Source organism: Talpa europaea (genome assembly GCF_964194135.1).
Source record: "Talpa europaea genome assembly, chromosome: 7".
NCBI classification, from domain to species: domain Eukaryota; kingdom Metazoa; phylum Chordata; class Mammalia; order Eulipotyphla; family Talpidae; genus Talpa; species Talpa europaea.
Genome location: NC_140074.1, coordinates 52,603,377 through 52,630,206, shown reverse-complemented (window position 1 = coordinate 52,630,206; position 26,830 = coordinate 52,603,377). Strand labels below are relative to the sequence as shown.

At 44.1% G+C, this 26,830-nt stretch overlaps 1 protein-coding gene across 1 annotated transcript; it reads right to left on the bottom strand.

Annotated features, from left to right (window-relative positions):
* Window positions 1-390: 390 nt before the first annotated feature.
* On the bottom strand, window positions 391-26,636 carry LOC311173706 (stimulated by retinoic acid gene 6 protein-like; the record flags this gene model as incomplete). Its single annotated transcript, XM_084237794.1, has 17 exons — window positions 26,565-26,636; window positions 24,515-24,615; window positions 22,429-22,559; window positions 18,956-19,076; window positions 17,517-17,562; window positions 15,097-15,225; window positions 12,286-12,356; window positions 10,838-10,949; window positions 8,993-9,146; window positions 7,920-7,995; window positions 5,521-5,602; window positions 5,166-5,214; window positions 4,623-4,740; window positions 3,464-3,583; window positions 2,075-2,238; window positions 1,196-1,342; window positions 391-521 (listed from the first exon to the last, which is right to left on the bottom strand). Exons 1-17 carry the CDS (start codon window positions 26,598-26,600, stop codon window positions 391-393), a joined length of 1,788 nt encoding a protein of 595 aa, XP_084093920.1. The 5' UTR covers window positions 26,601-26,636.
* Between the last annotated feature and the right edge of the window lie 194 nt (window positions 26,637-26,830).

Below are 26,830 nucleotides of genomic sequence, written 5' to 3'. Positions count from 1 at the left end.
AACTCTCCTGATATAAAAATTTTACCACCTTCTTTGTTGACAGAAAGTTCTGCCTTATAGTCAAGCTAAGTCCTTCTCAACATGGGACTCCCCAAGGTTGCCTCTTAATCATGGATAGAGGAAATCATTATTGGGAAAATTTGTCCAACAGAAATTCTCTTTGGTTCTTGATCATGTTGCCAAAGGAGTGAATTAGACCTGAGATGTGCTTGTTCAGCTCCGGTGCCATCCCGAGGGGCCTGTGCCATGTGCAATGTGTGCAGAGAGTGGCTGCACATCCCATCACATTGCAGAGGACAACTGCTGTCTGGGCAGGTCTTTTCTCCAGGGTAGTTATCCTAGAATGGCTGGAGAGCAGTGCTGTAGGCCAAAGTTGGCTCTATGAGCATGTCAGTAGAACTGGCTCAAGTCCCGGGAGCTCTGGCCTAGCTTTGATTTTCTGAGCATGACCAGTCTGGGGTTGTTGATCAGGGTTAGCAAAAGAAGCCACCTCGTCCTGGACCTCTCCGAGATGCGGGGACCTAGAATAGAGTCAGAGCAGAGAGCTTGGGGGTAGGACGCAGCTTATCTCAGCCCTTCTCAGAAGCTGTGGGAAAAGCTGCCCAGGAGGTATGATGTGTAGAAGAAGGAACTGGACCAATACTCCTGGGACAGAGCAAGGCAGAAGGATAGTGAATTTGTCCCGCAGATCTGAGTCTCTGCAGTGTTGGGCACAGCAGTCGCAATCAGTGCTGAATGTGCACATGCAAACGTGGCTAAGCAGCAGAAGGCAGAGCAGAGTATGAGGGCTGGGAGCACTGGGAGGGGTGGAAGGGGTGGGAATATACAATAGAGACTTGAGGGGGCAGGAGTTGATGTTCAGAGATCCTGTGGTAGGCAGCACGGCAGATTAAGCAAAACTGAGCCCATCTTGGAGAACATTAGGCCTGCAGCCTGAGATGGGTGGGGTCTCAAATAAATGGGGACTGGGCAGAAATAAAGCTCATTTCTAGGGGCTAAGGAGGAGCTCAGTTGGCAGCACAAGGACGTAAAATCTTAGGGGTCCCATAGCAAGCTGACTAAGGGCTCAGCTTCCAGATCTCCTTAGCAAGATTCACGGCGCATGTGGTGTGGAGGAGGGGAGGCAGGGAGGGCATCCCTTAGGGTCCTGGTTTCCTGGGGTTCACCTCGGTGGAGGTTCCAGCAGGAGACATACCTACTGATTGACTTAGGTACCAATATTTGATGGACCGCCGCAGCCTCCTCTCCCTATGGCCTACGATCAGGATGTTACAAAAGCTGACGAGCACGGGGTTGGTATGGTAATGATCCACGTAGAGCATGCCGATCCATGCACCGAATCCTGCAATCCAGAAGGTGAGTTGGGGGGTGGCATGACCCAGGATGATGTCCGAGTCTGTGCTTTTTATGATACATCTGTAGTGTCAACTTGTTCCTAAATATTGCCCATGTCTTTGCTGAGAATCTAGAAAATAAGGAATAAAGAGCTGGAAGGGTCTTAGAGACTACTTCCTTACGTGTCCATTTGGTGGGGAATTTGAAGCTCCAAGGGGCTGGAGCCACTGTGGCCGATCTGGAGAAGGCATCACTCATAACGAATGACGATGAGTGAGCAAATGAACAAGGGCGGAAAGAGAACAAAAGCGACCTTTGCTCCACAGACATGACTTTGGGCTATTTCAGCTGAGCAGGCTGTTGTTTTCTTCACTCAGTAAGTTTCCAAGCAACAACATCAATCATTCTGAGATGTGCTCTTTCTCACATTCTTCAGAGCAGTGCATGCATAAGTTAAACTCCTAACTGTTCAGATAGAACCCCACTACCTCATATCACCTCTATTATGCCTCAAAGGTCAAACATATGGGTTATTTAACAGCCTTCAGCTCCCTTCAGGCAACTGGGCCAGATGTGCTTTTCCTACTCAGCTGTCACCTGCATGGGAAGAAAAGCTCTGAGCATAAGTGAAGAGTGTAAACACCTGGCCTTGATAGTTGGCCTCCAGGCAGCTTCTACAAGTCCACCCTCTCCAGATGTGTGGGGCACAGGGCAGGGGGGAAAGAAACTGCCCACTAACCCATGTCTGCTCCCTCGTAGCCATTCTGTAGGATGGTCCTGTCGATGCGAGCGATCAGCCACGAGCCCAGGATGCAGCTGATGAGCAGCCTGGAGAGGCAGGCACCCAGGCCCAGTAGCACGTTGTAGAAGAACAGAAAGTAGTTGAAGTTGTGGAATGCTTTCCTGCAAAAGGAAGCAAGAAGAGGGGCAGCACCCTTTCAATAGAAGAAGGTGGCTCTGCAGGGGGCTCAGGACCCCCCCAGATCTGTGGTCACATCCTCCATCGCCCATCTGCTAGCTGTGACCTCACGCTGCAAGTGAGAGCTGATTGCTCCTGTTTCTCTGGAGTGAGGACTGGCCCAGAGTGTAGAGAGCGCCGAGCACAGAGCAGGACCACTATAGCCGGTGCCTACTATAATGTGTCACAGGATCCCTGGGTTTTGAGGTGTCCTGTATAGTAAGAAATCCCATATGGGATTTGCAATTGTAGCAGAGGTTTGGCCTTTCCACTGTCATAACAGTGACTTGTCCTCAGTGGGACTTGCTCCAAGTTCTCCAGATGAAACCTCCCAAATGACCACCTGGTCACATGGTTTCCTGGTGCCTATGGGAAAAGGCCCAACTCTGCACACTGAGCTTCTTGCTGTCCAAGAGGGGCCTTTGTGGTGTGAGTTTGCTCCCCTCTGCCCCTCACCAGCTGAGAGCACTACACGGCCACCCGCCTGGATTCTCATGTTTCTCACAACACATCCTGCCCTCTCCTCCCATGACTCCCACCTTCACCCATGCAGTGGGGATTCCCAGCCATGCTCTCACCTCAGCTCTTCTTGGAAGAATCCTGCCATTCTACCCACTTTAGCCATATACCCATTCCTACCTCTTCCCCACACCCTGCCTCTCCTCTGTCGCTGTGATGCTCCTGTAATCCTTACACACCCTCTGAAGTCTAGTGTCCCTATGTCTGTGTCTGTCAGCATTCATGGACTGTGGGCTGCTCTCAGGCCAGTCATACAGGGATATCTCTTTGCCTCAGTGCCCATACTGTTTCCTCCATGAGTGAGTGCTTTGAATGGATTAAAAATAGTTAGCAGGCACCTGGCACTACTGTTCCAAATTCATATTTAAACCCATTTCATCCTCAGAACACTTCCTTGAGGTATGCATAGTCATTTGTAGAATGAGGAAGCTGAGGTTCATAGGTGTCTAATAAGGTCACACCACATCACATAGCTCCTAGGGGATGGAGGCAGGATGTGGACCCAGCAGTCTGACTCCAGAGCCCACACCTGAATCACTGCCTCTCACCCTCCCCAAGTGCAGAGTCACCCCAGGAACCTACCTTGGGCAAATAGAAAGGAACAAGAGACCACCAGAGCCCTATAACGCCCATTCCCTTCTTTGGCCTCACCTGTTGTTGAGAGCCAAGGGCTTCTGCTTGTCAGCTGTTTCCATCTTGGGCTGCAGGAAAAAGCTGGCAGCTATCCACACCTGCAGGATCATGAGACCCAGGACGACGGATATGGTGAGGCTGAAACAAAGGGCGAGACCATCCTGAGGTAGCCTTGGTCACTCTTCCCAAGTCCTTCTCCAATGATTAGTGATGAAGAGGAGAGAGATGCCAATGGTCTGCAGACCAAGAGCCACAGGAGCTAAAGATTTGTGCCTAGAGATCTTCTAACCACACTGCACAGATGAGACAGTGAGGCTAAAAGTGAGATGATTTTCCCAAAGCTGCATAGTCAGGTCTTCTGGCTCCAGACCAGAAATGGATGTTCTTTTGTCTAGAGCTGGCAGATGAGGTGGTAGGTGTGACAGCACAGAAGCCAAAGAAAGCAATGGGGGTTTTAGAGGATGTCATGAAGGCCATAAGAGAGTGGACAGGCACTTCCCTGGGCTCTCCCTCACAAGGGGCTCTAGGCAAATGTGGAAGCAAGGAGCTCAGAGCAGAGAGGTCCCCAGAGAGCACTACTCCTGTCTTTGAAACCCTTAAGTGCAGGCAGTGTGGGGCACTCTGGTTTCAGATTGCCCAGCTCTCAGTTCTGCCTCTTCCGCTCCTTGGACAAATTGCTTAGCCTCTCTGTGCTTCTGTCACCTGATCTGAAAAAAAAGGGGGCTAATACAAGCCCCAATCTCAAAGGGTTCTTAAGAGAAAGGACACAGTAAATTCTCAACAATGCCAGCATTCACTTTTATCTTCCCTGTGAAGAGGCTGAGGCTCACAGAAGTAAATTACCCCAGTGAAACAACAGACCTAAAACCTAAGTTCAGGTTCCTTCTTTCGTTCCGCTATCTGTCTGGCTCTCACTTTATCCCCTTGAACCTTAATCTTCCAGCTATACAATGGAGGTACATGTATTACACACACACACACACGGACAGTGAGAGCAGAAAATTGGCTAAGATTCCCTCCTCGGTGAATTGCTCTGATGGCCCTTGGGTCAGAGCTGAGAGCACGGGTCCAGGGCTTGCTGAGAGTCCAGAAAGAAAGGGGCATTTTGCAGAACAGTGGCGAGAACCCACTAACTCCCAAGCCCTGGCCAATGACAGGAAGCCCGCCCAGCACTTACATCCCAATGCCCAGCCCTCGGAGCATCTCCAGGCCTTCATTGTGGACGATGGGCAACACCAGGCTGTACATGATCACCATGCCGCACAGGCTCTGCATCACGTGGATAATGAGGTAACCTGTGGGCCCAAGCAGTGAGTGGTCACTCATGACCATCCATGATCCTGTCCCTCCCTGCAGTCACCCTCTAACTTTCTCCTGCCAAAGACCCAGGCACTTTTGCTTTTGCTGTTTCTTTTGGCTCCTCTTTTCTTCCTGCTAATTCCCTGCTCGCCCTGCTCGGTGCAGTTCAAATATCAACTCCACTACGAGCATCCGTGCCCTGCCCCGGATGACCTCCTCTGGGTCACCTCCACCCATCGCACATATGCCCAGTGGGCCCAGGGCAGATGGTGATGCAGCCTGGATGAGTGTGTGTTTCCCTCTTTCTTCTGGGTCTACTGACAGCAGGAGCCAGGGCTGCTTCTGCATCACCTGCCTCCTCCCTCTCCCCAGGTGCAGGGGAATGTGTGTTGAATCGAACGGGTCATGTGATGGCACTTACCCCACAGAATATAAGCTATTTGCCAGCCAGAGTACCTTGCAATAGCCACCTGAGAGTAAAAAAACAAAAAAAGAAGAAGGGGTCTCAGAGGAGGTAAACCTTGATGACCTCGAACACACGCCTATAACCCAGCTTCATTTGAGATTCACCACCAGCCCACTGATCAGGTGTCATGATCATTTCACACATGAGGAAACCAAGGGCCCGTTGGGGACAGTGACTTTCCCTAGTCACCCATCAAGACAAGGGGCGTGGCCTATGGACTCCCAATCTGGGGCTCTTCCTTCCCAGCAGGCTGCCCCCTCCCAGGCACTGGAGAGCCCATTCTGGAGAGTCATTTAGTCTGCAGACTTACCACACTCTCTGACGAGGAAGGGTTATGCCACTTCAAAGGGAGAAAACGTTTGTTTCCTGCCCACAACCTTTTCATATGCTTTCTAGAGAAAAAGCACATGAGAAATTAGCACTGATCATAACTACAACTGATGCACTCAGAGCTCAACAGATGTAAACAGAGGGCAGGGTGGCATCTCAGTCCCCTGCACTGACCACAGCTAGTTGGAGGGCTCTGGCTGGCCTTAAAAATTCCAAATTTAATACATTTTGTGAAAATAATGTATATTTTCCTAGTCTTAATAGTGACTGAATTTGATGGTTGAGCATGTGTATGTGGCTTATATTGCCTTCATTTTGCTCTACTTTCTTAGCTTTTCTTTTAATGTTTCTTATGTAACAATATTTTAAAACTGGTAAAAACGAACCATTTTTAATGATACTGCTACCTCATAACAACATAAAGGGAAGTGAAAAAAACCCCTCATCATTCTACCACCCCAATAAATCACTGTGTTTTCCCCATGTTTAGTCTCTGCCTGGCCCTTTGCATAAAGATTAGGTGGCATTTGGGTTGTTTCCATAGCTTAGCTATTGTAAATAGTGCTACTATAAACATAGGGGTGAATTAATGTTTCTATGTCCTTTGGGTAATTACCCAGGAGTGGGATTGCTGCATTATATGGCAGCTCCATCTTTAGCAGGTTGAGGAATCTTCACACAGCGCTCCATAGTGGTTGGACCAGTTTGCACTCCCACCAGCAAAGCAGGAGAGTTCTTTTTTCTCTACATCCTCGCCAACATTTGTTGTTGCTAGTTTTTTTTAATATGTGCCATTCTCACTGGTGTAAGATGGTATCTCATTGCAGTGTGGCACATATACACAATGGAATATTACTCAGCAATCAAAAAAGATAAACTCACGCAATTTGCAGGAACATGGATAGAACTGGAAGGGATTATGCTCAGCAAAATAAGCCAGAAAGAAAAAAAAAAAGAAAAATACCAGATGGTCTCACTCATAGCAGGAATTTAGAAAACCTAAATAAGGGACTAGGAAAAATACTAATTATAATAAAATAAAAATCAACAAGCAACAAGCAACTATAAACCAGAGACACACACGGGATGGGGGGGGGAGGGAGTAGGATGAAAACGACGGGGGTGGGAACTGTATGAGGACAATAACCAAGATGAAAATGCATACATAGTGCAAAAATGAAAAATGATGTAAAAAATATACAAAATTAAAAAAAGATTAGGTGACACAGTCATGTTCACAGTCCACATTTACATCTGTGTCCCATGTTTTTCCTAACATTCTATCTCCAGCAGGACCAGAAATTCCTTATGAAATAAAGAATGTAGGGCCTCCCTGGTAGTGCAAGGGGTTAAGACGCAACCTAGGAAGCTAACCGCAGACACTGCAAGCACAAGTTCGATCCCCTGCGAGGGAGGAACCCACATGGAGCAGCAGACCTCTCCTGACTCGCCTGCTGCTCCCCTCAGCAGTGTATTCCAGTCAATCTGCCTGTTCTATCCCCCAGTCTCTCTGGTGACTCCTCTTACACCCCCCATCTCTGGCCTGTACCCCAGCTCTTGTATACATAAAAATAAAAAAAAAATTAAAAAAAGAATGTACATATCTCATTAATAGTTTGTGTATTTTTTACATGATAAAATGATGGCATTTGGGTTATGTTGGGCTAGATAAAATATGGTAATCAATTGTTTTCACTTTCCTACTCGTTTTTTTAATAATGTTTACTGGAAAATTCATAATCATATCTTCAACTTTCATTGTATTTCTGTTTGGGAGCTGTGGAGTAGAATGTGCTACCAAGAACATAAGCATGCATGCACACACACACACACACACAAACACACACACGCAGATATATTTGCATGTTACATAGAAAATTCCTGGAAGGATGCAAAACAAACAAATGGTAATGCTTAACTCTGGGCTCTGAACAAAAGAAAGACTTACTTTAGACTAAATTAATTTTTATAAAATTAAAAGTGGGTGTAGGTTGGAATAATTTCAAGAAAAAAAAACTAAAAAACACTGACACATTCTATTGCGGTCCAGTTTGTAGTGCTTTCTTGTTCATTATTTCCCCAAAATTATATTTCTTAAGTTGTTTTGTTGAGTCTCAGCTTTCTCAGCTGTAAATATGGAGGTGAAAGTATGCCTCAGGTTTGTAGCAAAAATCAAAAGAAGATTCTAATCACAATAGCTAGCGTGTAGTATTTCAAGTCAAGAGTTTTAGACTTTTTGGTTTTCTCAGTTTTTTTTCCTGCCAATAGATGTGGTTGTCCCTGGACTAGGTATATTTTCCCACTACTTGGGAATTCTCAGGGCAGTCTTCAGGTTATTTCCTGGCTGAAGGCACACAGGTATTCCCAAAACCCTCTTACCTGTAGCAAGCCAAAATGTGGAACAGATAGCTCACACAGGTGAGGGAGGCAGGCAAAATGGTCACCACCCAGACTCCTGAAACGGGAAAGGTGATAAGAGAGAAAAGCCTGAAACATTATTTTAAAAATTCAGAAACTCACATCAGTAAGGTCTGAGCAAAATATTATACTTCCTCTAACACATTCCTCGTGTAAAAAGTTTTGCTTATATATCTGTTTAGCTCAACCCCACACACTCCTGATATTCTTTTTTTCCTGCACAATCCTCTTCTTTGATGTGACTATTTCCAATGTACAGTGAGTAGGGGGAAAGAAAATTGTGGTGTATATACATTGCAGGTGTAAATCCTTATAAAACATTAAGAATTGAACTTGTAGTTGTCACGTGGGGAAGAGCAGGGACCCACACGCAGTTAAACAGCAATCCCATGCCAACATAGTTAGCTCATGAGGTCATTAGTACCCTTCTAAGAAGAGACAAGGGAGAGCCTTCCTCTCCCTTTCTCCAGCACATGGGGGTATAAAGGGATGACAGCAAAGCAGGAAGCAGGTCCTCCCCAGACACTGGACCTGCAGGCACCTTGAACTTCCTAGTCCCTAAAACTGTGCAAAATAAGTGTTTGTTGTTTGTACCACCCACTCTAGTTTGTTACAGCAGCCTGAACTAAGACAGGAATAACATTTGAATGATATAAGTGAACCATTCATATGGTCTTAAAGAAAAGTTGAAACTTGGTGTGTTTTTTTTTTTCCAAAGTGAAAAACACATGTTGATTTTAATTGTTCCATTGGCATCAAAACAAAATAAGTTATTTGAGATGAGGAAATTCTCAGGACATGTTCAATTCAGCCCCAAATAGAGATCAACAAAATGACCTGTGACCTGATGCCTCTGTCTTTCCACCATGCCAAGGAGGCATATGTATCAGCTTGTAACACATTTTCTCTAAGACCAGTCACCTCATGTAGTAATAGCAATACTGGCAGCAATAATTACTACAGGTGTACACTTGCCACTAGTTACAAGTCCATTAGTTTCCCACTCAGGCAATAGGAACAAAGGATGAGTTTACCTTTGGCGACACTCATCAGCTCTTTCACCTTCAGGATGATGGGGGTGAGGACCCCGGTCTGGTTCACAAAGGCGACGTAGCTCTCCAGTTCACTTTCAAACACCTCCAGTCCATCTCTCACATGCACAAATATGCAGAACTCAATGACAATGAACTGGGGACACAACAAATGTTTCAAGTTCTCACCTGAGTCCAGCTCAGAATATGAGTAACATATGTAACTCGCATGGGGTTTGAGGTCAAAACTCTTTGAAGTTCAAAACTCAGCTTTAAGTAGACTCTGGACACATGCCATATCAAGATGAATGGGATTGACTTCTTTGGAGACAGACGTCAACACAGACTCTGTTCTTTGCTGTGTAGCTTGCAAGACAAGGTCACGCAAGGGCTTAAGGAATCATCAAATGTTCATTTGGAGTGAAATGAATGTCTAAGTTTGAATAAGGTGTAACCTTGGGGACAATTCCAGTCCTATCTCTCCCAGCTCCCTACTTGAATGTTGGCAGTAACCAAATTAGAGAAGGAACTGTTTGCTGTACTGTCATGCTTATTCACGCCTATCACCCCATCATCGCACCATGATGCTCCTCATCATGATGTCATTGTTTATAGAGTTCCTGTTGGGATTTTATTCCACCAACCGAATCTTGTTTATCTCTGAAATTGAAATTGAGATGCTATGTATTCAATTAGCTTCTCAAACTAGAATAATCACTACAATTCCAGGGCTATTTCAATATTTGGAGACTCCGTCCCATATCTTCTCTCCTTCTTACAGATCATGGGCTTCTCCCAAGCCAAGACTCTGCTGAATCATCTCTCTTCTTTCATCTAATGCTTGGTATAGAGGAGGCAGCCACTAAAGATTAAAGAAACTCAATAACTCCAAGTGAGATATTTACTGTTACAGAGAACTCTACTTGGTTGTTTTTCCCTTCTTTTGTGCACAAAGCTGGACCACATTCCCCAACCTCCCTTGAGTGAGCTATGACCACATGACAAGGTTTCTGCCAATGGAAGAGCTGTGAAAGGATGTGTGCCACCTCCCCTTGCATGTGAAAGCCTTCCACATGCAGTTCTGTATGTGTTTTCCCTTCTGGATGCAGAGGGTGAGGGTTCTCAGCAATGACGAAGATATTTAATGGAAGAATCTGCTGTTTCCCAAACCTGAACACCCATTCAACATCATGATGTGAGCAGAAATATCCATCGTTAATTCCCTAAAACTTGGGCATTTACATGGTACTTCAGCATAACCTAATGCATTAACTTAAAACTTAATCACAAGGTTATTTTACATCATCCTAGCATATTTCAAATAAGCAGAAGACAATTTGGCCTTACCATTTTTACCCCCCTTTCCTATTTTGACTTTGCTTTTGATGGAGATAATTACAGTTCAGATTGTCCTCACTTGACAGTGGTTCCTATGGGATTTCTGCTTCATGTTGTGTCTCTTTATATCCCCTTTCTGTCTATCTGTCTCTAATTTTAGGGCCAATGGTTTACCTTGAGGCTTTTCTAGGAAACATATATCTAAGAAGAAGGTTTTTGCCTCAGTTTTTTGGTTTGTTCAGATTTTGACTTCTTGTTAGAATGGAGTGATGTCTTACAAACTCTTTACATGTAGAATTGGAAATCAAAAGTCTCCATAAATGATTCAATTATATTTGTTATTAATATTCATTACATGAGTCAAAATGTCCTTGGAGAAAAAATGATGGGGGTCACAGAACTGCAGTATTTGGATTACAGAGATTCCATTTTGACCTAGCTTCTAAGAACAGCCCTACCCTAGCCCTACCACTTTATAAAATAGTAAAGGATTTTCTACAATTTACTTACAAGGTACAGGCAGATAAAAGCTAACACAGTGGTTCCAATCATTCTGCTTGGGAACTGAAAACAGGGATCCCATTCATATATCCTGGTTTGGAACCAAGACTTTTCTCTCTCTCTGTAAATGAATAAATACCAAGAAAAGACAGGTTGTGGTTAGTTTAAAAAAAATACCTGATTCTTTTGAAAATAACACCATCTGGTAGATTCCACAGTTTTCATTCACCCCTTTCCTTAAGTACAGAGACTCAGTTTTATTTGGTGCAGTGATTCACCAAAATAAAAAGCTGTAGTTTTGACCTCTGTCAGTTAAGAGTGACCAAGACTAAGTATAGGTCAACTAGATGTGACCAGTGGTATGGTATGGGGCTTTGAGGAGGATGCTCAGGTGTGTCCCACATAACTAGAGGGTACCCCACTGCCTTTCTTTTCTCCTGCCTGTTCCCTGAAAATGCAGACATGGTGGCTGGTCTAGCCTGGAGCCCCAGAATCTACCTTGATCTGTGAACAGTTCTCACGCTGGAAACCATTAAGACTGGGGCACAAAGACAGTAAAACTAACAATGAGGGAAGCCCAGGGTCAGTATGGACTCCCCCCTCATAATTATTTTACATAAGGAAGAAAGAAATCTCCCTCTTGTTTATACCACTATTATTTTGTGTTTGTGACATATGGAGCCAAATGCAGTTCTAGTCAAAGTACCAGCTTTTCACTGTGTGACCTTGGATTAGACATGACCTTTCTCTGAGACATATCCTTTATACATAGTAGCAGTGGCAGAGGAAGGTATGCTTACCCCTTAGGATCACTTAAGATCAGGTATTTTCACCTAGCCAAGAGATATGTTTTCTTTTATTGGTGATGGCATCTCAGTATTTCTCTGAGAAGTCACTCTTTCTCTACCATCAGGCTGAACAACTTCCTGATTCCAGAAGTGAAGATGTGACCCAGGCTTAATCAGTTTACTCCAATCATTTAGCTACAGTAATTGGTTCTGAGAAGGCAACGTGGTCCAATATGATCCAATGAAACATACAATGGGACTTTAATTTGAATTATTACTAAGGAAAATATATCTTTCCTGTGAGCTTAAATCAGAAGGGTATAAGCTTAGAGATTCTGGGAGCCACCATGGTAGAAGCCTGACTAACTATGAGGCTAAAAAAGAAAAAAACAGAACTGAGGGGAGATATGGGAAAGATGAATGAAAACTAATGGTATCGATTAAGCCCTTGGATCCACCTGTGTCTGAAACTGATTACTTCTAGATTTTTGGATTATGTAAGAACATAAATTTCATTTTTCTTTGATCTACTTTAAGTTTCTGGTATGAGCAAATAAGAGCCCTGGCTAATACAGTGTCCTTTTGGTCATCTCAGGACCTCTCACAGTCTCAGAGTTCATCACTCTGGGTGCAAATACTGAGGCGTGAATAAACCCAATTTTGGCTTACAGCAGATGAGGCTTCCTCAGGAGCCGTTTGACATGGTCTGCCTGGTGAGCTTCCAGGAAAGGTTTTTCTTCCTATAAGAAAAGAGAGAGATTTATGCATTGGCCCACAAATCCTGGTTAGGTTTTGATCCTTTGAAGTATCAAATGTTCAATGGGGTGGAACTTGAGGAAAAGCTGTGTTTTTTAGGCTGAGCCATTCCCAAACACTTGATATTTCTTGAAGAGGAGGCAAGGTCCCATCTCCTGTTTACCAAGTACTCACTTGCATGAAATGCTGGAGGTACTGCTTTCCTTGACTCTTCTACATACTGATTGTATTAGTCATTATTTTGTGGTCTTTTTTCCCTATGAGAGCTGGTGATGTCCCATCATAATTCAAAATATTTGCGGGATGAAAAACTCAAAAACTCAGTGTTTTTTTGTTGTTGTTGTTGTTAAAGATTTATTTATTTATTTATACAAGCCCTGGGTACAGTCAGAAGCGCAGGAGGGTGATAGAATTCACCAGAGCCAGAGAGGGAAACAGAACAGGCAGACTGACTGAAATACACTGCTGAGGGGAGCAGCGGGCGGCAGGAGTGGTCTGTTGTGCCATGTGGGACGCTCGCCCAGCGGCCGGGGATGGGAGGGGTGCTGCAGAGGCTGCGGGCAGCTTCGCAACACAGCGCTCAACCTCTGCGCCACCAGGAAGGCCCCCCCCAAAATAAAAAAAACTCAGTGTTCTTATTTATTTATAAATAAGAGTTTCTTTTGATCATTTCTTGTTTTGCAGGATTTAAAGAAATGAACTTTAATGGTATGTTTTCTCCATGTGTAATGAGCATTCCACAAGCCATCTATTTTGCCATATATATAAAAATGTGTAAATTTTATACATAAGATAAAATCTTATATATCACAGATGTTGGGTAGAATACAAAAGATATGGTTATAATCCTTTCTGGTGAGTGATGTTGACAAGATGGAGGAACAGAAGGTTCCAGCCCCAAAATCCCCACAGATGGGCCTCCCCTGGTGGCGCAGGCAGTTGAGCGCCACACTGTGAGGCTGTCCCATAGCCTCTGCAGCGCCAGTTCAATACCAGCCGGCTGGCGAGGGTCCCACATGGCGCAGCAGACCTCTCCTGTCTCACCCGCTGCTCCCCTCAGCTCCCCTCAGCAGGTATTTTGTCAGTCTGCCTGTTCTGTTCCCTGCTCTGTCTCTGGTGAATCCTCTCACCCTCCCACACATCTGGCCTGTGCCCTGGTTCTTGTATAAATAAATAAATAAATCTTAAAAAAAAATCCCCACAGATACACCAATTTTGATAAACATCTAGACTAGATTACCTTTCTGGGAGTCCAAGAGTCTAGTCAAGAGGCTCCAGCACCCACTGAAGCAAAAATCTTTAAGATGGATGCATTAAGAGGCTAAGAAGAGCAGTTTCACCTGAACAACACTACCCCTCCCCAAGAAGTCATGGATCAGTGTATACAGAGACACTTGTGGCCTGCAATTTCTCCCACAGAGGACAGTGAGAATAAAAATGTAGAGTTTTTCTATGTAATTAAGTTTGTTATTAACTTATCTCAACAAAAGACTTACAATTATAAAACATTTTATCAAAGCCTCATCGTGATCACAAAGGAAATAACCTATATTACATATACAGAATATAAAGGAATCAAAGCACAATACTGCTATACTTATATGAGACAATATAGGCTTTCAGTCAGAACTGTTACAAGAGACAAAGAAGGTCATTACATGATGATAAAAGGGCTAATTCATCAAAAGGCTACAACAACCATATATATATATATACTCAATATCAGAACATCTAAATATATAAATATCAACAGAGCCAAAGGGTGAAGTAAACAGCAACACATTCATAGCAGGGGACTTCAATACCACATTTGTAACAAAGGATAATCTAGTCAGAAAATCAATAAGAAGATAACTAATTTGAACAATACTATAGATCAAATGGATCAAATAGAACATTATGGAAATAGACACATATAAAACATTATATCCAACAGCAAAATACATATTCTTCCCAAGAGCATATGGAACATTCTTCAGGACAAATAATATGATACACTATAAAACAAATGTTTACAAATTTAAGGAGATTGAAATGGCCCATATCAAAATGACCAGAAACAAGTGTTGGTCAGGATGTGGAGAACAGGGAACCCTTGTACACTGTTGTTGGGACTGTAGACTAGTTCCGCCTATGTGGAAAACAGTATGGATGTTTCTGAAAATATTAAAATCCAGCAGTCTCTCTCCTAGGTATCTACCCCCAAGGTATATATGCATCCCTAGATGCACTAAACCCTAACAATTTGACTATAGAACTGAGGCTACCAGAGGGGGAGAGTAAAGGTTTGAGACCAAAGAGAGGAGATACTTCATTGGACTGTGGCGGATGAGTATTGGGGTTCTGGTGGCAGTGGCTTGATAATTGACATTGTAGGAGTATGATGCTACACCTCTAAAACATATACAGAGCTGTAAATCAATGTTGGTAAGCATAGAAAAAATGGGAAGGAGGAAGAATGACAGTCTCAAATGAACAACCTAACTTTAAACATGGAGGAATTAGGAGAAGAAAAATAATGGTTAAGAGAGAGCCTCAACAATGAAACTGGCTGGGTTCTCATTTTGTTTATGCTACAGACTAGCTATAGGACTTTGGGCAACACAACTCACTTCTCTGGGTCCACGTTTCCTAGTAAAGAGTGGAAGAACTAATGATAATACCTACCTTGCAGGGCTGCTGTGCAGAATAACCTTTCAGGATACACACAGGCTTAGTACTCACCCTCCAGAGCTCCCAGCCCAGGTAGACCCTCAGAGACTTGACAAACATGTGCATGAAGCGGGCCAGTAGGAAGGTCAGGCACAGCAGTGAGGGCCAGTAGAACACAACCGCCTCATACCTGCCCACAAACTGCAACAGAAGCAGAGCACAGGGTATGGACTCTAGGCAGGGCAGGGACGGGTCCTAGTGAAGCTGGGAACAGGAATCTGCCTTCTCTGCTCCTATTGAGGTCTGCTCTGAGTTTGGAGGACATTAGCCAATCCCTGCTTCCCTGGTGCCACATCATTGGAATGAGTAGTGAACTTGGAATTCTGAAGCCCTGAATTTGATTCTCATCACTCCCATTGTATTTGATACAAAGGACTTTCATGCTTCTTTTTGTGATGAGATATTAAATGCTCCCTTTGGAAAATATCCCCAAGAGAGAAAGAGAGAGAGGGAGGGAGGGATGAAAGGAAAGAGGGGGGCCTCCCCGATGGTGCAGGCAGTTGAGCGAAGCGTTGTGAAGCTGTCCGTAGCCTCTGCAGTGCGAGTTCGATTTCTGGCCAGCCAGGAAGATTCCCACATGGCACGACAGACCTCTCCTGTCTTGCCTGCTGCTCCCCTCAGCAGTGTTTTCGGTCCTTCTGCCTGTTCTGTTCCCTGCTCTGTCTCTGGTGAATTCTCTCACCCTCCTGTGCCTCTGACCTGTACCCCAGTTCTTGTATAAATAAATCTTAAAAAAAAAAAAAAGGCGAGAGGGAAGAAGGTAAGGGGAGAGCAAAAGAGAGAAGATGAGGAGGTATGGAGAAAGGAAAGAGGGAGAGAGCATGAAACAGAGAGGGAAGACGGAAGGAAGGCCCACAAGTGCCACCATGTTGGGGGCAGCATGAGCTGCTGTGAGGAACCTCTCAAGATGGCACCTACAGTTTTTCTGTTTTAGTTCCATTTTGATGAGAAGAAAAAAAGTGGGCTGAAAGCAAAGAAGTGGAAATAATACTGTCCTTTAGTTTTCATTACTTACTAGTTGGTTTCATGTTTCATTACATTTCCCCTGAAAGGACATCAGCGTTGATGTTGTGAAGTTAGGGTGCAGGATAAAGATATGCTGAGTTTCAGAGGGTGCACCTCTCCCCTTCATCCGCCTCTCTAATGTGTGCTAACAGAGTAGATGTAACCACTAAATATTTCATTGCCTTTCGTCTGTGTCTGTATCCACAGATATTATAAACTGAGACTGAGCCAGATATACAGGTCTGCACACACCAGAATATTTCCCAACCTGGTTACAAATTATTTGCAAACATCTGTTCCATTCCCGCATAATAGTACATAATTTAAAGAACCAAACTTCATTTAAACTCTACCAATTTACTTGACATTTTAGACTCTTTCCAATATTTCATTTTTATAAATAGTGGTTCCATGAATATGTCTGAAAACATGACAGCAAATCTTTATGATGACCCTGGTCTGGATTCCACACCCCAGGATTTTTCACTAGTAAGTCAGGTAGGTCCCTGAGCCTCACTTTCATATAAGTGACCAGGGGATGATGCTAACACACTGTCTGCAAAGTGCCTTGAGGATTTGGAAGCTCATTTGGGGCATGGAGCTTAGAAAAACACTCAGCACATAGCTGTTCTTAACATTGTCTTCTCAAGCCCTGCCTTCTCCCTCACCTAACCATCAGTATTTCCAATTACAAAGGAATCTTTGGAAATGAAATTGTCCAAGGCTACAAAAAAAAAAAAAAAAACAAACTTGTGATCTGGACATCTGGACTCTCAATCCCATGAGCAGAGCAGTCAGAAGAAGGGCATCTGTGGGGGCAGAGGTCCTTCAGAATGCTCTCCACCCTAGCACAGCACTGTGGAGAGAAGGCCAACCTCCAACCCTCACTTTCCAATCAGCCCCCTACACTCTCCTTATCACACCATTTAATCCTCCACAGTTACTGAACTTAGTAGCCCATCTGTGGGCTACTAGTTGGGGTGGCCTCCTTGTGTTCCCCCATCTACCTAGTAACATTCCTAGGTACAAAATGTGTCACCCCTCTTTCATCTTGTTCTTTTTCTTGGGGTACTGGGATACAATTCCAAGAATGACAATGCATAGAGAAGTAGAAAGAAATAAGCATTGGAGTCAGCCATATCTGGTCTCAACATCCAAATCTGCTACTTCTTAAGATTTATTAACACATTTGGGTCTCAGTTTCCTCACCTGTAAAATGTAAAATGCTGAGTGCCCCTACCTTGAGGGGTTGCGTCAGCATTGACAGCGAAAACATCACTTTGTGAATGAACATGTTATACAGCTTCCCTTGTGTACACATGAGGAAGCTGAGGCCCAGAGAGTGGCAGAGACTTGTCCAAGGTCACACAGAAATTTGGCCAGGTGATAGAACTGAATACACTAAACACAGCCCAATAGGGACTCACCTGCCCATGGGGACACTGCGTAATGTGAAGGATGGTGACAACAAACCTGCACAAAAGAAACAAGGCTTAGGGCACTGGGCTCCCTCCTAGACCCCAACCTGTGAAAATAACCCAGATTCAGATCCCACTAGCCTGGGAGTTAGCTTCCCCTCCCCATCCTTCCTGGTGGGGCGGGGGGTGGGGATAGTTCCCAGGCCTCTGTGTACACCCCACTCATTTCAGGCACCAAATAGGTGAATACGACATTCCTTTAATAAGCCCTCATGTGCGCATAATAATTCCAGAATCCACATCGGCAGAGCAAGAACACCCTTGGAGACCTCATCCTACCTCCCCTGTCGCTCATGTCAGGAGATGGAAGTCCAGAGAGGAGAAGGGAATTGTCCAGAGTCACACTCAGAGCCAGGACCAACACTGCCCCGAGGAATGCCTGGGGCTTTAGCCCTGCTGGACATACATCCCTGGCCACATTCCAGCTGGGTTGTACCCCCATGGCCCTGAAGCTGCTGAGCAATTCTCATCACCATCCTTTCCTCCCCTCGTCAAACATCTGTCAGAGGCCAAGCAATTACCCCATCTCCATTCAATTGAAACCTGACTCCCTCTCTTTTAATGTTTTAAAATCACGTCACTTGCAAAATTTGGAATTTTAGTCAGTGATGTGTCAGTTGCTTGTGAGCCCCTTCAGTTGCCTATACATGGGCCAGAGGAGACCTGCCTGCAAATAATTCTGTAGAGGAGAAGCCAACCCAGTAAGGAGCATGCTCTACAGCCCAGGAAATGAGCCTCAAGGCTGGAGTGTAGAATTGTTGATGGGATTATTCATTCAGCAAATATTCCCCAGAGCCAGCCGAAGGACAGAGAGTTCAGCAGGAAGGTCACGGCCCCTGCCTCGGCAGTGACAATACATGAAGGATGAGCATGTGCACATCTCGCACCAGACCAAGTGGGGGAAGCCAGTCCACATGGGGAACAGCAGATTACAAAGAGGTCAGAACACATGACCCTGGGGCTCTATCTCATTTTCCAGAATATTTCCTTCTCATAGTGGGGATGTAACTGCATGTTTGCTGAATCAGTCTGTCTTATATGACTAGGGGTGTGTGCTGGAGACTGTAAGGAGCAGAGAGTCAGGGAGAGGCCAGACTGTGAAGGACATGAATTCCAAATTGAGGTGCAAGGACTTTGTCCTCGGCCCCCAGTGGTTTACAGAAATGAATTTCTCCACACCCTGACTTCTAATCAGGAGCAGGCTCATGTGAAGTAGACAGAAGGCTGAGCTGGCCTCAAGTGCAGTCCCAAAGACGGTAAGCTTGGACCACCCTGCCCTGGACATCAGTCCTAGACAGAGGTGCCCTCCAAGGAGAGCTCTCGGCCCTGGCCTTTGTCCAGTCAAAGAAGTCACAGGAGGACAACCAGGAAGGCAAAGTCCATCTTACCATATCAGAGAGTAGCTGAAGCCGAGGATGGAGCTGACCAGCCGGAACTCTGAAGAGAGGCAGGCAAAAAAGGGAAAATGGGACAGACCCACTTCGATACCTCCGATGAGCAGTACAAAGGCTGGGAGAGACAGGGCCAGAGATGCTGTGAGTTCTTCTCATGGGCTCAGGGAGTCCCAAGGAGCACTGAGCTTCAGGCTGACTTGCAGGCATGATCTCAGGACCCAAAGAAATGAAGCACCAGCTCAGCACAAGGAAGGAGACAAAAATGTCTTTCATTCATTTATGCAACAGACCCTTCCTGGTGCACCCTGCATGCCAGATACTTGCTAACTATTAAAATGAAAAGGACTTGGTGCCTGCCTTTTATCAGCATAAAGATTGCATAATCACTGAGATCAAGCACTACCCGTATACCACCATACCAACACAAAAAAGCAGTGATGTGCTATGTGCCAAAAACTCTTTCAAATTATCATGTATTTTAAATATAAGGCAATGATACTGTTTATTCTGCTACTGACTGGCTCCGAGATGGCCTAACAGGATCCAGTATGTCAAATCATGCAAGGTGACCTTTACAACATGTCTGCATTAAGCTGGGTCCTGGACTAGACACTAAAGACACAAAGGGAATGAACAAGTTTCTTGCTTTGAGATGCTTGCATTTCAATAAGGAAGGCAGGTAGGAAAGTAAATGGTGTGATATGTACAGCCATATTTGACCTAATTTAGGGACAAGAAGAGGAAGCCAGATCTCATCAGGTGTCTGGGTATGAGGGAAGACTTCCTGGAGGTGGTGACTTTCAGCAAGGCCATGCAATATAAAAAAGAACATGCTTCACTGAAAGGAGATAGCTAACTAGGGTTGGTTAGTATTTGTGTGGTAGAGAATTGACAGGAAAGGACAGTGGAAAAGGAATAGTTGCTGTGAGGATGGAAGCACCAAGAGCATCACTTTTAAATTTACCTGCATTTCCCCCTGCCTTAAAAGCACATAAAGCAACTAAAATGGTAAGAGCAATAACCCAACATCTACAATGAATTTGGGTGACAAGGCCCATTTGAAGCAGAGGGGGAAAATCAACAAGTCTGAAGGCTTGAGATCAGAAGAACCCAGAACTGTCCATGGAATTGAAGCCAAAATAATAACTGAAACTGGACAAGGTGCTAACAGCCTGACACTTAGGGGAGAATAAGCGACTTTAGTAAGGACCTAAGATGCTGGGGCTTGGGGGAAATGTGAACTCACTTTACTAAATATCTCAGTGCCCCCAGGGCCAGCACCCCTGCACAGAGTAGAAGCTGCAGGCAGTTAAAATCCAAACAGGATTTTAGCTGCAGGCAGTTAAAATGACAAGAGTAGGAACTCTAGGAGCTGGGGGGTAATAGGTCCAGATAGAAGTGGAGGGAAGAAGCGAACTCAGAAACATGAGGACATAATTAGGGTACATAAATGCAATCACTTTGGGAAAACAGAAGAGGCAACTCTAGTAATGTCAAGTAAGAAATGATTCTGGCTCAGCCAGGGGCTCAACATCATTAGTCTTTAGGGAAACTCAAATCAAGACAGCCATTAGATGCCACTTTTTACCCACTAAGATGAATGTGACCAAAAAAAGAGAGTTGACCCGGAAATTGAAACCTTTGCACATTATAGATCAATGGAACCAAATACAGTTCAGAAACAGACCTGCACACATGTGGCCAATTGATTTAGACAAAGGTGCAAAAGGCAATTTAGTGGGCAAAGGACAGGTTTTTGTAACAAATAGTGCTGGAACAAATGGATATCCAAAGGTTAAAAAAAAAAAAAAAGGAACTTCACTCTGTATGCAAAGAAATTAACTTAAAATGTATCATAGATCTAAAGGCTATCCAAGCTTTCAGGAAAAAACAGTAGAAAATCTACATGACCTTAAATTAGTCAGATTTCTTACATTGCACAAGCATGATACATAAAAGAGAAAATAAATTGATTTTATCGAAGTTTTAAATGTCAGCTCTTTAAAAGAAACTGTTGATGGAATGAAAATTAGGATAAAATTTTATAGTTTATAGAGCTGATAAAAAAGCTTACATATAGTTCATATAAAGACTTTTACAACTTAATATGAAAACAACAAAGAAACCCACACTTTTGAAGTAGGTATGTAGTTTGAACAGACATTTTACCAAAAATGGCATAGGAATAGTAAGTAAGCTCATGGAGATATGTTCAACATTATAAAAATGTAATCACAATGCAAAATTTGTATTATAAACATGCAAAATAAACCACAATGAAATATCACTATATACCTCTTAGAATGGCTAAAGATCAAAACCCTAATCATGTGTTGTCAAGGACAGAGAAACTGTAGCTCTCATACACTGATGATGGTAGTCTAAAATGGAACAATGACTTTGGAAAAGTCTGACACATTGTTTAAAAGTAATATCTATTACACGGTCTACAACATGATTCAGTTATTGCACTCACAGGTTTTCAACCAAGAAAAAAGAAAATGTAAGTACATATTATCAAGATTTGTAATGTTCACAGCACCTTTATTTATAATAACCAAAAGCTAGAAATAAATCAAATGTCTATTGACAGGTAAACGGATAAGTAAATTGTGGTAGATCCATATGGTGGAATAGTACTCAGCAATGAAAAATGAATGAGTTTCTGATACACGCTAAACATGTTTGAATCTCAAAATAATTGCTGTATGAGAGAAACCAGATTTCCTAAAAGAACAATGATAATTCCATTTATATAATTCATAGGGATGAGAAGAACAGATTGCAAGAGGGAGCAAGTTAACTTCTGGGATTCATTATCTTGATTGTGTTGATTTTATAAATATAAAAATTTATCAAAACATCAAATTGTATACTTCTAAGAGGTGTATAGTGGTGATCATTTTGGTTTTGACTTGCATTTCCCTAAAAACTACTTTGCAGACATTTGATTATATAGGCTTGAGCCCCTAAGAGAGATCTGGGCTGGACAGAGAAGTTTGAGAATTGCTGTATTAGTGCTGTATTAGTGAGGTTTGAGAATTGCTGTACATTAGAGTTGTTTCTTCTGAGAGAACATGAAGCCTGGGGAGAAAAGAGGCCTCAGACCAATCACCAAAGAATTAAGCATTGGTCCTGGAAGAAGTATCCTAGGGTTTCTTGATATTACAAAGACAGCCATGGTTATAACTAAGGCAAGATTTCAGGATAGATGATGGTGAACCTACTTTCTGAGTCTTTGTTCTACTGTGTATAAAGGACCTCTGAATCTAAGTGGGAAAAGGGCCCCACAAACTTTGAAATTTTGTGAGCTAGACACTCACCTTGGGCAAATACCAATCTGGGAAGAACACTGACAGTTCAAAAAGCAGTGAACCCTAACTCTAATCCCAGTGTACCCCTGCTATGTGGTTTCTAAGAGCAAGAATTTTCCATGATGGAACTCCCAGCAGCTACCTCCCATGTACCTTTGGCCCACTGTGGGACCTGCAGGGGCTGGTAGCCTTCTGAGAACAAGAACATGACCTTATTGGCTGTGGCCCCAAAGGCAATTCCATAGGACCATCGGTTACTAAAGGTGCCCACGAAGTCCAGAGGTCTGTGAACAAGAAAAAACAACTCATGAAGGTGACTCATTCCCAAGTTCATCTCCATAGTGCTGACCCCACCGTGAGGAGGGATTACTGGGTAGTGAAATATTCATTTCAACTGATATTTCCCGAGGTTCACTGTTCCAAATCTGGGGCTAGGCACAGATTCAGGCTACCAGACTGAGGAGTCCTTGAAGAGCTCCAAGCCTCAGGGGACACAAGCAAGGACAGCAGTAGCCATGACAACAGCAAAATGGGCTGAGACACAGGCAATACTGCTCTAGAGACCAAAACAAGGGGTCTGCTCCAGCCAGTTTGGGGGAGCCTACCCTGCATCAGCTGCCATCTATGAGAGATCTTCTTTCCCATAACCCGGTGAAGGCCTGGATGTCATTAGCTGTGCTGGTTCCATGGGATTCTGCCTTCCTAGCCTCAGCTGACTGGATTCTAGGGGACCTGCTGACTTTGGATGAACTTATCAGATGACTAGTCTTGCATTTTGGATTTGTGACACTGAGACATGAGCCAGCTAGCTGTCAAAATTATGTATTGGAAAGTTGTGCCAAGTTGGGATCACAGCCAGTGCTAGAGGCAGCTGAGGTTTTAGGAAAGCAGAGAGCCTAAGTCTGATGATGAAGTCAGATGGCAGAGAGGAAAATCCCTGAGGGACCCCTGGTGTCACAGAGAAAAAGAGAGAAAGAAAGTCTTCTAGAGATGTCCATCTCAAGAGCTCCCATTCCAGGATCAGCCATGCCACTTTCTGTGAAACCTCAGTAACTTAAAAAAAAAAAAAATCCTTTCTTATTCTTTTATGTAAATAAACTTATATGGATATTTGTTTTTCTAACCAAAAGAACTCTGTCCAGATCAGAGTCCCAATTGCACTTGGCAATTGACAGGCCCTCCTTGAGAAACTCCTGGAGCTGATGTGGATGATCTTCTTTATCTACCTGCCTCCATCTTTCTCTGCTTTCTCTATGCCTCAAGCAATGAGGTTTTGACCTGGCAGCTTGGGAAGGGCTGATGGCTCCAGGGGGGGGTCTCCAAAATGAGCCCAGCAGTTACTCTGAGCTGGTATGTGGGGTGCTTGGATAAGCAGCTGGACTTCTGTCCCCTGAAGCCCAGGTTACCCTCTGCCTCAATCCTGACATCCAAGCTTCCTCTTTCTCTCCAGAGCCCAAGGCTGAGTCCTCAGAATATCCACACGTTTGAGCCTGCCTAGATTATGACACTGAGGGAATCACAGCAAAAATGAAACATGCTTGGGTTAAAGCTCTTGCCACGTGTTAGCTGTGCGGTCTTAGGCAAGTCTCCTAACCTCTTGGAGTCTGAGTTTGCTCTTCCATGACTTGAGAATAATAACCTCCTTCACGCTAGGTTCACAAGAGGCTCACCCAAAGCAAATGGTTCAGTGCTTGGGTCAGAGTGCACTAAATATCAATATTAACTGCTTTATTTGATTGTTAATGTTGATTTATTTTATGTTATTGCCCTCTGGTGAGGACATAGAGATAAACAATTAGAACACAAGGAAAAATTCAGTAAGGGTAGAGTGACTAAGAATGGCAGAGACAGAAAGACTCTGAAAGTTCCCTGGCCCAGTGGCCTGTCCTGGGGCACTGTGGCCCCATCCCAACAAGATGGCAGTCTGTCACTGGAAACAGGAAACTCTCTTCCTCCTGCTTCCTGAGGTAGCCATAGTGCTGAGTATGTGAAGGCCTTTCCCAGAGTTTGAGATGTTTTAAGAACATCCGTACAGCCCTGGTGATGAGGTGAGGGTGCAGTGGCTAGGAAGCCAATTCAGAACTGTCTGAGATTTGGTTGAGGCAAGGAGAGGCAGGTTGTTCATTGTAAGGTAGAGGCATAAAGGGAGGTAACTGGGAGTTATCCTGGTCTTATACTTGATGTTGGCCCCAAACCCAAGGTACCCCAAACTGTTGTGATTGACCTTTGCTCAACTCACATGATGATTCCAAAGTGGCTCCCCAGGAAATGAGAAGTATCATCTCTCTGTCTATGGCACTCTCGTTTTTGGAGAAAGGACAAGACCAAGATGATGAAGACCTATTAAGAAAGAAGATGAGAACATCAGTGGGAATAAACATCCTTAATGTGGTCTCAGTGCCCACACTGGAAGCTAACGCACAGGTGAGCAGAGGACTCAGAATGTCTATGACTCACCAAACACTAAAGTCAGGGAGCTAGCTGAACTCACCCTTCATCTTCCAGAATGTTCTATATTGAACTTTCTTTTATGTTACCGCAACAGACATGGGTTCAAATCTAGTTTCTCCCCCATACTGAATAGGAGGGAGACTTAACTTCTCTGAACCTAAGTTTCCTTACTTCTCAGGTTACAATTTCTTCTTTGTTTTTCCCTGCAGGTTCAGTCTCAACTTGCTTGAAACTATACTTGCTGTCTCCATTTCCTTATCTCTCACTTGCTCTTCAAATTCCTACCCCGGCTTCTACCCCATTACTACACGGAAACAGTTCTTGTTGCTAATTACTTGCTGCTCCACCCTATCAACTTTCAGCTCAAATCTGGTTTCATCTTTCAGCAAGATTCCATGGTGGTGACCACTTCCTTTTCTTAGAAACCTGTAGGCATCTTCTTTTAGACTTCTATCAATCATGCTTTTCTGGTTTTCCTCCATTCCTTCTGGGTCTCCTTTGCTGGATCTTTCTTTATGCAAGCAGTAGTTTTGGAGTTCCTCATAGTTCAGCTCAAGGCCCATTCTTCTGATTCCAGGTCTTCTCTTCTTCAGTGACCTTATCCATGCCCAAGCTTTCAATGATCAATCCACAGAAGATTCACAAACTTGAATCTCCAGCCCAGACCATGAGCCTGGAGCTGTTCATCCAACTACAGAGTTGGCATTTCTTTTTGATGTTTTGAAGTTTCCTTAAATTCAGCATGTCTTGGGGCTTCCCTGGTGGTGCAAGGGGTTAAGACTCAACCTATGAATCTGTCCGCAGCCACTGCAACACGAGTTCGATCCCTGGCCAGGGAGCAACCCACTAGGTGCAGCAGACCTCTCCTGTCTCACTCACTGTTCCCCTCAGCAGTGTATTTCAGTCAATCTGCCTGTTCTGCTCCCCACTCTGTCTCTGGTGAATCCTCTCACCCCCACACCTCTGGCCTGTACCCCAGTTCTCATATGCATAAATAAATCTTTAAAAAAAATCAGCATGTCTTAATTGGGACTCATGATTTTCTTCCCTGGCTTTCTTCTAACTTTCCTTAACTCGTGACTAGCAGATACCATCATCCTTCCAGCTATGCAAATGAGTAACTGAAGAAGTCAACCTCAAATTCTCCCTCTCCATAACCTCTAACCAACATATTGCCAAATCCTACTGTTTTCATCTCCTGTACATCTTGAGTTGACCACCATAATGTACGGTGAGCTAAAGTCCCCTCTCACCCGGACCCCCACAACCATCTCCTAATTGGACCTCCTTTCTTGCCCGCCTCCAACCTGATCTCCACATAGCAACTAGAGTGAATGTTTCAAACCAAATTTGATCATATCACCTTCATGCTGGAGACACCAATTACCCCACTGTACTAAACATGAAGACAAAACTTTACACAGAGCCCTATAGGACTCTGCCTGGTCTGGTCCTGCTCCATCTCACCAGCACCCCCACCTCAAATCCCCACTCCAGCTACAGATGACCTTCTCATTTCCTTCTTTCTCCCTCTCTCCACAAAGACATTGCATGTGCTCTCTGCTCTGTCTGAAATGCTCTGTATTTCATCTTCTACCAGACAAAGCAGCTCCATCACTGCTTTGTCAGAAAAGCCTTTTTCATTCTCCTAAAAGCCAGTCCCTAACTCTTCTGCCTGGGTTTTATGGTACATGATATAAGAAAACAAGTTGAGCCTTAGAAGGGTACTCAGTTGATATTTTTCCCCTGGCTTATTCAGGCCCCTCTGGGAGCCTGCATATAGAAGCACCCCAGCCCCCCTTCTCTCCCCTCCTAGGCCCTCCCCTGCCTCTACTTACTGATGGAATAAGGGAGTAATGGAGGAAAAGTTCCATGTCCACCAAGCTGGCACAGGTGCCATTTAGTGGTCTGGTTCTGAAAAAAAAAAAAAAAAGACAAAAAACACATTCACATCATCAGCCACTGCAGCAGTCACTGACTTTTCAGCTTTGAGTGTCACTATCAGGAGTCTGGCTTGTGGTCCACTAAGATCATATGATCTTTTTAAACTCTGCTTTCTCAGAGCCAGGGCCTCTCATCTGTGATGTGACTCCCTGAAATGGAT